Source organism: Pinus tabuliformis, chromosome 1_2 (assembly GCF_031772625.1).
Source record: "Pinus tabuliformis cultivar Carrire ecotype Pingquan chromosome 1_2, CPIR1, whole genome shotgun sequence".
In the NCBI taxonomy this organism is placed as follows: domain Eukaryota; kingdom Viridiplantae; phylum Streptophyta; class Pinopsida; order Pinales; family Pinaceae; genus Pinus; species Pinus tabuliformis.
In genome coordinates this window covers 459,956,171-459,969,432 of record NC_142298.1, presented here as the reverse complement: position 1 = coordinate 459,969,432, position 13,262 = coordinate 459,956,171, and the positions used below count along the sequence as shown (strand labels likewise).

Below are 13,262 nucleotides of genomic sequence, written 5' to 3'. Positions count from 1 at the left end.
TGAAACTACCTACATGTATGCAGAAAAAATACTAATACGTTCTTTCAAAAACATTTCTCAAATAAAAAAATTCACATGGCACTGTTCAGAACTTACATTTTTTCCCCTTCTTTTGCTTTCGCTTGCATTTTTTACCCTTCTTTCGCTTTCATACAATAACGTGGTTGTTGTCTCTAAATAACATTCTTCTTTTCCCCTCCCTTGCTTATAGGTGCCATAAATTTTGCGGATGGCTTCTTCTTCTAATAATGAACGTGCTCGAAGATACTATGCAACAAATAAAGAACGAATAAATGCACGGCGCCGTGAGCTTTACCAAGCAAAGAAAAACATCGTAGAATGTCAAAAACACAAAAAACAAAAGGGTGACCAACCTTCCTCGTCTGAAATGGCCCACCCTGAAAACAATCCTCCCTTGCAATTATTAGACTCTTCATCTTCTCAGCAAACCTCTCAAACAAATGCATCACTGCCTCATTGCCCTAACCCCTCCTTTGCACATGCTTTCAGCAACGTTTATACTGATCAAGCACATCGAGATTTCCGTTCAAAGCTTGATACACTTCCACCTAAATGCCCATGCTCCATTTGTCTTGAATCATATCCTGGAATACATATCAGCAATTCCAACCACATGTCTTGCTGCTCCAGATGCGCCTCTGAAACAAAGGGTCATCGCTTCTCATTATCAAACAACATGGACCCTGGCCCTCTACCAGTTGCCCTTACGTCTCTTTCACAAATAGAAGAAATGCTCATTGCTAGGGTTAACCCTATACTGCAGGTAATACATGCACGTGGTGGCCAGTATAAATACAGTGGCCACACAATTTGTTTTCCTCAAGACATAACAAAAATCGCAAACATGTTGCCGCGTCGTGTTGAGCACTTGGACATCCTAATTGTCACGCGTCATAGTAGTGACCATAAGGCTTATGATTTCATTGTCAGTAGACATCGCGTTCTCGCTGCATTGGAATACAAATTGGCTAATGACCCATACTATAAGAATGTTCGTATTGATTCCAATGCACTGGCATCCTTACCAGCAATCCCCACCGATGTCTCCTCCTCCCTTCACCATTCCAATACTACAGAAACCACTGTTCGCCTTCCACTTGAACCACCCCATGAGCTCACCGAAGATTTCACAGACCCATCCGCTGGCCAAACATCATCGTTCGTACCCATCATACCCAATACAAATACAGAAATCCAAGAATTCCGCCATTATTTGCATGCTTACAACCACCAATCTGATACTACAATTGAGTGGCCAACAATTGGTTTATCGCCAGTCAATGAATACAACACAGAAGGTCTACTCTCCATGGCTTTCCCCGCCCTTTTCCCGACAGGCGCTCCAATGCCAAATCAGCCAAGAATGAAAGCAGTGCAGTTACATGAATATGCACTTCATCTCATACATTACTCCGATAACAGATTTGGAAGCCACCCACGCTTTCGTTATTACATATATAATCTCATGATGCGGCATCGCAGTCAAGCAACAGCGTCGTTTTTTGTGAAAAAAAACATCACAGATAACTTTCCAATATCTATTCAAGATCTGAACATTCGATTAGAACAATTTCCAGATGAGCAATTGGCGGAGCAAGTCATGCGATTCGGCAGCTCTTTACGTGGAACAAGGTCATTTTGGCACAAAGCTAAAAATGAACTAATGGACATGATATCTCAACTCGGTTGCCCGACGTTCTTCTTCACATTAAGTGCAGCTGATACAAAATGGCCTGATCTTCATGCAGTCATGCCCGGATGTCTTCCTACTGATATTGGAAAACAACAAAAGTGGAGAAATGATAACATTATCTCTAACCCACATTTAACATCACTATATATGCACCATAGATTCACAGCATTTCGTGAGATTATCTTGGAGAAACACCTGAATACAAAAGATTACTGGTACAGGTACGCATTCTACCTCATTTTTTTTCCTCCAAGAACTCTAAACAACATTCCTCACCTATTGCAAAATTATCTTACAAAAACGCATACTTGTTAGGTATGAATGGCAACATAGGGGATCTGCGCACATCCATGGTTTCCTTTGGATAGAAAATGCACCTGATATGGAGAATCTCAACTGGGAAGACACAGAAGCAGTCGATATTGCAAGGCAGTTCTTCGACAAATATATTTCCGCTTGGAACCCTCGTGCTCCTTCGAATTCAAACCAACCAAATGCTTGGACAAATCCTGAAGACCCTTGCCTGTTGTCCACACCGCAAATCTTCAGAACCAATCCTTTCAGTGACTATGAACAACTCGTCAATTGTGTTGAACGTCACACAAAATGCTCAGAAAGCACGTGCTTAAGAAAAAATGGATCCTCACTCCAATGTCGTTATAAAGCACCGTGGGAATTACATACAAAATCGGACTTATTCATTGATTCCAATGGCCAAAAAACATACACCCCTGCTCGGAACGACGATCGACTCAATAGCCATAACCCTACCATCCTATCTATTTGGCGTGCAAATGTTGACTGCCAACCAGTACTCTCCATACACGCTGTTCAAAAATATATCGCCAAATATGCATCCAAAGCAGAAAAAAAATCTGAAAGCTTCCACGACATGCTACGTAGAATTGTCCTGGCTTCACCCATTGCTGACCCAGCAACATCCACATTTCGAAAATTTCTTGCAGAAACCCTTGTTGATCGTGACATTGGAGCCCAAGAAACATGCCATATGCTGCAAAAATTACCGTTAACCTTATGTAGTCGCCCATTCATTTCTTTAAATGTAAACCAAAAAATTCTTATGCGCCTTCCACAAACGGACATCGCCTCCACTACATCCCTGCACTTCATAGATACATATATCCAGCGCCCTTCTACCCTAGAGTCCACATCCCTAATAGAGTTGGCAAGATCCTGGTCATATGATCCTCGTCGCAAAATAAACAAATGGAAACAAAGGCCTACAAAGGCAATTGTTCGGGTCATACCACGTTACTCCTCCATACCATCCACAACAGAACTTTGCTACGCTGACTTTTGCAGGGTTGAGCTTATGCTATACAAACCTTTTCGCCGTATCGTACAAGATATAGGAGATTCTGCTGCAGAATTCATCGCAAATTGGCAAGCATTTCGCCCATTCTACAATCCTTGGCATCAACACCGCACACTATCTGATATTGAATCTGTCGCAAATGATACCTCAGCTATGAATGAAGCCAATCCAGCAAACGCCATGGAAATAAATGAATGGGAATTACTTTCCCAATTACACCCTACAAATGAGCTTCTCATAAACGACCTTGACATGCTTGGTCTTCGTGGCTTTGATGACACCCATAACTGGAATCATACCACTATCCCATTGGATCTACAGAATAATGCAATACAATTCATTGAGAATAGCCGCTCCATCCACCGCATTCTTCAAACACATCAACATACCCTGCCGACCCTTCCTACATTATCTCCAATGCAAAGAAAAGCTCTAAATATTATTCTTAATCATTTTGCTAGGAAGGATTATTTACCCGCTCTCAGAATGATAATACAAGGCACTGCTGGTACGGGAAAATCCCTCCTTATTAATTGCATCAAAGATATGCTCATAGGCCTTGCAAGCCTGGAACCTTCACCGATCATGCTCCTCGCCCCTACAGGGGTTGCTGCCTTCAACATACAAGCGTCGACAATCCATTCTGCTTTGCACCTTCCTATAAAGGATCTTATGCCGTTGGAAGGTAGTGCTCTTGCAAAATTCCAGGAAGAACTCAGGCATATAAGATACATATTGATCGATGAAATGAGCTTCATTGGGCCAAAGCTTCTCAGCCATATTGATGAACGTCTTCGCGAGGCTTTTCCCCACCAAAGAAACACTTCTTTCGGTGGTTGTTCCATAATATTGGTTGGTGATCTCGGTCAGCTACCACCCGTCAAAGACATACCTCTATATGTAGGGACGAGCCACGGAAGCGCACTATGGAACACCTTCAACACAGTCATCACATTGGACACAATATTTCGTCAACAGGGCGACGACATCGCACAGGTTACTTTCAGGAACATTCTCCAGAACATTAGAGATGCAAATCCAACAATCGACGACTACAACGTACTCATGTCGCGCACAGATTCCTTTTTATCAGAAGAAGAAATATGTTCATTCCATGATTCCATGCATCTATTTCCAACAAATGCTCAAACAACGGTCCATAATAAGCAAATGATGAAATCTCTAAACACTCCTATCGCACGATCCATTGCTGAAGATGACAACACATATTCCAATCTTTCCTCTGAAGATGAGCAACTTGAGCGAATTGTATTGCTATGCAATGGCGAAAAAGTTATGTTGACTTCCAACCTTTGGGTTTCAGCCGGTCTTGTTAATGGTTCCCTTGGCAAAATTGTAACCATCTTTTACAAAGAATCAACTGCACCACCACAAATTCCAACATTTGTTGTCGTGGATTTCCCCAAGTACATTGGGCCTCCTTGGGATGAAAGAAACCCCACTCACTTGCCTATTCCAGCAGTAAAAAGAAATGGTCGTGCACAAATTCCACTGAAGATGGCTTGGGCTTTAACCATACATAAATCTCAGGGTATGACCCTTCCAAAAGCAACAATTGACATTGGAAAAACAGAACGTCAAGGTCTCACATTCACAGCTATTTCAAGAGTGCCTTCTCTGCAAGATCTCCGAATTAACCCCGCATTCAGTTTCGATCGTTACAGTAAAATGAAGGACAACAAAAACATTGCTCGCAGAAAACACGCGGAAGAAATTCTCCGTTCAATGCCGCCTCCAGATAATCTGCTCCAACCCATACTTTGACATCACCAAAAGGTTTCCTCCATTTATTTACCTCATTCTATTTCATAACATACTTTTCATATCTTTCAACAACAACAAACTTTGATCATTATTAGTAAATAAACAAATATTGGAATGTCTTTATATTATCTGTACATCTCATTCTTACCTTTTCTTTCTTTTGCAGCAGGCCACATGGGCTCACAAATAACATACCTACACAACTACATGTATATTGGCATGCAAAAAAAACTGTGTCTCCAGCTATGCGTTGCCCTCCAATGGTGTTCAATATGCCGTTATTCACCATGCATCTTCCACTAACAATATATGGATCCCCATAGCAAAGGTAACTTCTTTACCATTCATTCCAGATTCATTTTAACACAACTCACCTTCAGAGTATTACTAGTAAATTTCTGCAACTGATTTACATATTACTAATTCTAACAAAATATATATTTTGCAGGTCCATTGCTGCTTCTTCAGGCCTTCGCTGCCTCCACCATGTATTTGTAGAACTTCATATATAGAATGACAAGCACAATGTTCTTTAGACTATTATATTCCTTCTCGAACCTCTTTTGTTACAATTCACTGTTTGTATTTTCCATTTCAAACTTGAAAAAGGATGTTTCAAGATCGAATACCGTTTTCATTCTTTGTTTCCTCACAACTATTTGTGTTTTCCATTTCAATCTTTAAAAAGGATGTTACAACACACTTTCTATTTTCCATTTCAAACTTTAAAAAGGATGTTACAATACACTATTTGTATTTTCCATTTCACACTTAAAAAAGGATGTTTCAACATCAAATACCATTTTGATAGTTCATGTCCTCGCAACTATTTGTGTTTCCCGTTTCAAGCTTAAAAAGGGATGTTTCGAGATCAATGCCATTTTTGTAGTTTATGTCCTCACAACCATTTCATTGTCAATGAGTTTTAACATATTTTGTTTGCAAAATCAATTGACTTTAATGATTATAATACATGTTTTCAATATATCTTCATATTAATTTAATTTTCAATTTCAGTAATGGTTTCTTAAATAGCCCTTTCCAAATCAATATGGTCGCCCGATTGTTGTTCGCATATTAATTTTATTTCCCACTTGAATAATGATTTCTTAAATAGCCCTTTCCAAATCAATATGGTTGCCCGGTTGTTGTTCGCATGGATTCATTCATTTATCTTCACTTTTAACTCCACAATTTTTTCCAGCAACAAACAAGGTCTCTAAACAAGTTCGATGCATATTTATGGCTGCTTGCATTCCATTTCAACAATTTTCGGCATCGCTCCCTCAAATAAAAGCTCGAATTCATCGACCCTTGCTTCGAAAAAAGCCCGCAAAAGCCTATTCACGTTTCAATATTCTTCCACACACTATGCCTTACGGCGTTTCCTTTGCAACACTAGGTGCAAATGCTAGTTACGCCGTAAGGCGTTCCCTCTGAGATGAAATTTCCTGTGGTCTTTGCTGTCATTGTTATCGTCCGTCTGATTTGATGTTAGACGATTTGAATAATTGCTACCGTTGGATCAAATATCTGGTTGAGGTGAAGGTGGAGCGTTATGGGTTGAGGTGAAGGTGGAGCGTTATGGGTTGTGAAATTGAAGAGTTTTATTTTTTCAGTATTTCTGTGGGTAAATTAGCTGCAACTCCATTCGCAACAAAACAGACTCGTCTAAGGGCGGATTGACACTCGCCTCGTTGAAACCACCTCGTCTCGTTGATACAAATTCGTCATTCTGTTTTTGATTTGGTAAACTGCTCACCCTATAGATGTCTGTTCAGAAAAAAATCGTTAAAATATGGCGATGACCCTGGAAGAAGTTAATGCTTATTATTTCTTATTTCGATTTTAGACTGAACCTGTCACAAATTAAAAGGGTTTACTATTGTGCTGAAGGGTTTTACCATTTTTTCGATTTCAACGTTTTTCAATACACAGGTATGTGTTTTAATTTTAATTTTTCTCTATTTTCCTTTGGCAATTATTGGTTATTAATTTGGTCTAGCGAATGATTTGAAATAAGCTCCAATTTGCAGTAGGTTAAACAAGAGGATTTACTATTGAGAAAGTAGATGATACGAGGGATGCTTTTCTTTCAATTTAAAGGGCTGACATTTTCTTGCATACGTTTTGTTCGTTTGGGCTGTTTATCTCATTTATATATAATCAATATGGTGGCAGATTCTGATTGTTTTCTAATTTTTGTGCGTAGCCATTGAGGAGATGAGATGATGTTCGAGTGAAGGAGAAACAACGAATTTGTATGTAGCCATTGAGGAGATGAGATGATATGCTAGTTAAGGAGAAACGTCGAAGAATATCGTTAGTTACTTTTCTTGGATGAACTTCCTTTGCTTCAGCTGCTAGACAAAACTAGGATCACATGGAGGGTTGCCACTAAACCTTCTCGACAAAATCACATCAACTGCTAGATAATGAAGTTATGGAGGGCTTTTACTATTCTTCAAATATCATTTTCAGATTTAGACACTCATTTTCAGATTGATGTCTAAAGGGACCATCCCTTCTCATAACTGCATCCTCTATTTTTATTGGCTTCAGGGCACCTCTTATGAAGGTTTCAAAGAAATGAATATATATTCCTTATTGATTTGCAAGTTGGCTCGTCAAGGCTATGTTGATTTCATGACGAGACTACGTTTTCAACGCCCATCACGACCAGAAAATCTTCATATGCATTAATCTCGAAAATTATACAGGTAGACTCAAAACCGTGACATTCTGGTGTATTGCCCACAATGCGGTCGATGCTTTTTAAGTGGTTTTTCAGTCGCCCTAAGGTTTCAAATTTTCATTATTTGTCTTAAAGTGACTTGTGTGGGTTTTTATGGATTTCTTTACAGTTGGATTGTTTTTTATATTTGTAGAACTTGAGATCAAATCATAAGAAGAAAACATATAATGTTTGACTGTGTTTTAAGAAATTCTACATTATACTTGTTTAGCGGTTTATTTAATTTTGTTATGAGTTGAGTTTCCATGAAGTGATTATTTTTAAAATTAAAAATATTTTGTTCTTGTGATAAAAATATAATAAAGTTATTTAAATTTCTCTTCGATTGACAAATAAATGATTTGCGCAACGATTTAGGTGCTATGATTAAGAAACACATTTAATAAAGCATTAGAAATTGTGAAAATGGTAAATCCAGCAAAACATTCAACCACTGGATGTGCTGAGTGAAATTTGCGCAACGATTTAGGTGCTATGGTTAAGAAACACATTTAATAAAGCATTAGAAATTGTGAAAATGGTAAATCCAGCAAAACATTCAACCACTGGATGTGCTGAGTGAAATTTGCGCAACAATTTAGGTGCTATGGTTAAGAAACACATTTAATAAAGCATTAGAAATTGTGAAAATGGTAAATCCAGCAAAACATTCAACCACTGGATGTGCTGAGTGAAATTTCATAATTGGTGCTGATAGAAGGAAAGTACAACATCAAAGAAAAGTACTTTCATAATTGGTGCTGATAGAAGGAAAGTGAAACATCAAAGAAAACTACTTGTCCGAAACTCCACTGCCAAGTAACAAAAAGCACGATCATAGAGAACACACATGGAGATTGGTTTCACAATCTGAGCTTCATCACCGGATGAGTTGCATGATGCCATTAATGAATTCTGAATATTTAATACAAACCCAATAAACCATGGTGTCCAAAAGTCGAATTGTTCTTCTAATGCGGTGTTGATTTTAATTCAGAACCACCCAGAAAAAGACGATGAGAATGAAATGGATCGTGATTAATGGAATATTTTTCACTCTAATCATGTCTTATTTATTAATACTAAATTTGAATGAATGTTATTTTTAGAAAATAAAAATTAATCTTGTCTTACATATTCATACTAAATTTGAATGTATGTTATTTTCAGAAAATAGAAATTAATCGTATCTTATTTATTCATACTAAATTTGAATGAATGTTATTTTCAGACAATAAAAATGAACAATGGCATCATATGAAAGGTCAATTACTCTGTCCACTATTTAATTTCCAGCTATTATGTGATTGATGGTATGCCCTGAAATTTAATTTCTGGTTAATTAAATTCAGCAAGTTATTTGTTTAATTAAGATCATAAGGGCATTAGTCATCCGGCCATTCTTACTGTAGTGTGCCCTACCCTAATGGCAGTAACCCTCAAAGGGATGAGGCCAGCGATCATGCATGTTGGATTTTGAGAAGTGCAAGTGTGTCCGCTTTCTAATATTAAGCAGTCCACCAGGATTTCATTTTTCACTGTTGTGTCCATTGTGACCTACCCAAATGGCAGGAGTCTCAAAGGGCAGAGGATGTGTGATGGTGCATATTAGATACTAGGCAGTCCTCTTGAATTCCTTTCTTGTTGTAGTCTGCCCTAAACTAATGGTAGGAGTTTCAAAGGGATGAGACTGTGCGATGGTGCATGTCAGACACTAAGCATTCCATCAGTATTCAGTTCATAATGTAGTGTGCCCTGTCCTGATCCCTAACGGCAGGAAGTCTCAAAGGAATGAGGATGGGAAATGGTGCATATTCATTTTCAGTAGTGGGTGTGTCTACTTTTTAAAAATAAATTGTCCACGAGGATTCCATTCTTACTGCATTATGCCCTATCCTCATGGCAGGAATCTCAAAGGGGATGAGATTGGGGTAACGACGCATATTGGATACTATGCAGTCCACCCATATTACATTCTTACTGTAATGGACCCTACCCAAATGGCACGAAATATCAAAGGCACGAGGCTGGGAGACGGGGTATAATGTATTTTTAGAAGCTCAGGTGTGTCTACTAAATCTCGAAGGTAAGAGGCTGGGTGATGGTGGATACTGAATCCTAGGCAGTCCCCCAGGGTTACATTCTTGCTGTAGTGTGTTCTATCTGAAGGTAAGAGTCTCAAAGGGGTGAGGCTAGGTGATGATGCGTATTGGATATTAAGCAATCCGCCAGGATTGCGTTCTTCCTGTAGTCTGTCCCACCCTAATGGCGGTGGCTCCATGGATTACTCTGTCGACGAGGTCTTGAATCTGAAGAAGAAGACAATTCGAATTGGGTTGGACATCGGAGGAGGAACAGGAACTTTCACCATGAGAATGAGGGAGCAGAATGTAACAATTATTACGACATCCATGAACTTGAACAGGCCCTTCAACAGTTTCATTGCCTCCATAGGGGTTATTCCCATGTATATCACTATAACACACAGGCTGCCATTCTTTGAAAATACTTTGGACATTGTTCATTCTATGCATGTTTTGAGCAATTGGATTCCCACACAGCTGCTCGAATTTGTACTCTATGATATCTACAGGATTCTGAGGCCTGGAGGCCTGTTCTGGCTAGATCATTTTTTCTGCACAAAGGATCAGCTGAAGATCTATGTGTCCATGATTGTGCAGCTAGGGTATAAGAAGCTGAAATGGTCTGTTGCCCCTAAGTTGGATAGAGGGCCCGAGCTCAAAGAAATGTATATATCTACTCTCTTGGAGAAGCCACTTAAGAGGCAGTGAGCAGGCTACTTGTAGATGCGGTTTTAAGTTTCATGGGCTTAAGGTACCTTAACTTAAAACAAATAAACATTTCTCTCCGTAATGTATTTTAATTTTCAATTATGGGAATATATATGATGCCCTTGCTTGTCTTTAAGATATTTGCCACTTTCAGTGTATGGTTCATGTATCTGGGTTTGATTTAGGGCTCCAAGATTTTCATATTCATATTAATATATAAAACAGATCTACAATTTGAATTTCTAGATTTTCTACCGTGCCGTGGTTTTCATTAATTTTTGAAACAATGTGGATGGTTCGTCTGTAACGGTCAAGGGCTGAAATTCAATGGCCATGTTTAGTAGGTTTTGACTGCAATGGTGAAACTGCAAATTAACTGGAATTCATCGAGATTGAATTACGAATGGAATAACAAGCAGATACAGTATACAGTAAAATCACGTTATTTTTATCGCTGTGAAATGTAGAATTTGTGTACTGTGTCCAAACTCTTTGTATCAGTGATAAGGAATTGGCCTCTTCTTCAATACACAAAATAGGGTTCCTTGATTTTACTAATATAGATGGCATAGGATGCCCACTGATTGTCTTTTCAAGGCTTGGAAATATATGCATACAAAATCTCGACTTCCTTAAATTATGAAGGGCCTCAGAACTGTCCTTTAAAAGATTCTCCGCTTCCTTACAAATATGTGGAATGACAAGTCCACCACCTTTCTTCTTTTATAGCCTGGAGATCAAGAAATCACAACTCCAATGACCTATACTGGTCGGCCAAATTCACAGAGCATGATAGTATATAGCAGTGCTTTATGTGACATAGGCTTCTTGGCCTTATTACAAGCACAAGGAATAAGTAGGCATCTTCTTAGATAAAACAATTGACATTAACAAAACTTTTTCTCTTCAATAACTCAGAGAACAAAGAGGCATGAATAGATCGGATTCACTGTCTGAATTGAAGAGCGAGAGAGAATATACGACAGCAGGGAGAGACCATGCAGAGCAGATATGTACATTCATACGGATCTAGGCAGTTCCATGTAGTTTACAAAATAGTTCCATATGTTCATGCAGATAGGGCTGTGCAATCCATAAAGCAACACAGTCCAGACATACAGTATGCCGTATCTCTCGGGCCAACTGTACTGCTCAGTTTAGGGTGATTTGTTGACCATAGAGCTGCTGGATTTTAGCACACTATGAAGGTTTCTTCGTAAGTGTTTTTGAAAGAATGAAAATCTAATTTTGAAGGAGAAATTACCTCTGTATGTGTGAAACTGTTTTATGCTTCCACCATTTAATTTCCAGCTATTATGTGATTGATGATATGGCCTGAAATTTAATTTCTGGTTAATTAAATTCAGCCAATTATTTGTTTAATTAAGATCATAAGGGCATTAGTCATCCGGCCATTCTTACTGTAGTGTGCCCTACCCTAATGGCAGTAACCCTCAAAGGGATGAGGCCAGCGATCATGCATGTTGGATTTTGAGAAGTGCAAGTGTGTCCGCTTTCTAATATTAAGCAGTCCACCAGGATTTCATTTTTCACTGTTGTGTCCATTGTGACCTGCCCAAATGGCAGGAGTCTCAAAGGGAAAAGGATGTGTGATGGTGCATATTAGATACTAGGCAGTCCTCTTGAATTCCTTTCTTGTTGTAGTCTGCCCTAAACTAATGGTAGGAGTTTCAAAGGGATGAGACTGTGTGATGGTGCATGTTAGACACTAAGCATTCCATCAGTATTCAGTTCATAATGTAGTATGCCCTGTCCTGATCCCTAAAGGCAGGAAGTCTCAAAGGAATGAGGATGGGAAATGGTGCATATTCATTTTGAATAGTGGGTGTGTCTACTTTCTAAACTAAACTGTCCACGAGGATTCCATTCTTACTGCAGTATGCCCTATCCTCATGGCAGGAATCTCAAAGGGGATGAGATTGGGGTAACGATGCATATTGGATACTATGCAGTCCACCCATATTACATTCTTACTGTAATGGACCCTACCCAAATGGTAGGAAATATCAAAGGCACGAGGCTAGGAGACGGGGTATAATGTATTTTTAGAAGTCCAAGCGTGTCTACTAAATCTCGAAGGTATGAGGCTGGGTGATGGTGGATACTGAATCCTAGGCAGTCCCCCAGCGTTACATTCTTGTTGTAGTGTGTTCTATCTGAAGGCAAGAGTCTCAAAGGGGCGAGGCTGGGTGATGATGCGTATTGGATATTAAGCAGTCCACCAGGATTGCGTTCTTCCTGTAGTCTGTCGCACCCTAATGGCGGTGGCTCCATGGATTACTCTATCGACAAGGTCTTGAATCTGAAGAAGAAGGCAATTCAAATTGGGTTGGACATCGGAGGAGGAATAGGAACTTTCGCCGTGAGAATGAGGGCATGGAATGTAACAATTATTACGACTTCCATGAACTTGAATGGGCCCTTCAACAGTTTCATCGCCTCCAGAGGGGTTATTCCCATGTATGTCACTATAACACAGAGGATGCCATTCTTTGAAAATACTTTGGACATTGTTCATTCTTTGCATGTCTTGAGCAATTGGATTCCCACACAGCTGCTGGAATTTGTACTCTATGATATCTACAGGATTATGAGGCCTGGAGGCTTGTTCTGGCTAGATCATTTTTTCCGCACAAAGGATCAGCTGAAGATCTATGTGCCCATGATTGAGTAGCTAGGGTATAAGAAGTTGAAATGGTTTGTTGCCCCTAAGTTGGATAGAGGGTCCAAGCTCAAAGAAATGTATATCTCTGTTGTCTTGGAGAAGCCACTTAAGAGGCAGTGAGCAGGCTACTTGTAGATGCAGTTTTAAGTTTCATGGGCTTAAGGTCCCTTAACTTAAAACAAATAAACATTTCTCTCTGTAATGTATTTTAATTT

General features: G+C 39.2%; 2 protein-coding genes across 2 annotated transcripts; both read left to right on the top strand.

Moving 5' to 3' along the window:
- Positions 1-9,455: 9,455 nt before the first annotated feature.
- Positions 9,456-10,361, top strand: LOC149206343 (putative methyltransferase At1g29790). The gene is made up of 2 exons (XM_089397664.1): positions 9,456-9,608; positions 9,723-10,361. The coding sequence occupies exons 1-2, from the start codon at positions 9,456-9,458 to the stop codon at positions 10,359-10,361; spliced, it is 792 nt and encodes a 263-aa protein (XP_089253790.1).
- Positions 10,362-12,312: 1,951 nt separating this feature from the next.
- On the top strand, positions 12,313-13,056 carry LOC149206342 (putative methyltransferase At1g29790). Its single transcript, XM_089397663.1, has 2 exons — positions 12,313-12,414; positions 12,529-13,056. Exons 1-2 carry the CDS (start codon positions 12,313-12,315, stop codon positions 13,054-13,056), a joined length of 630 nt encoding a protein of 209 aa, XP_089253789.1.
- Positions 13,057-13,262: the final 206 nt, after the last annotated feature.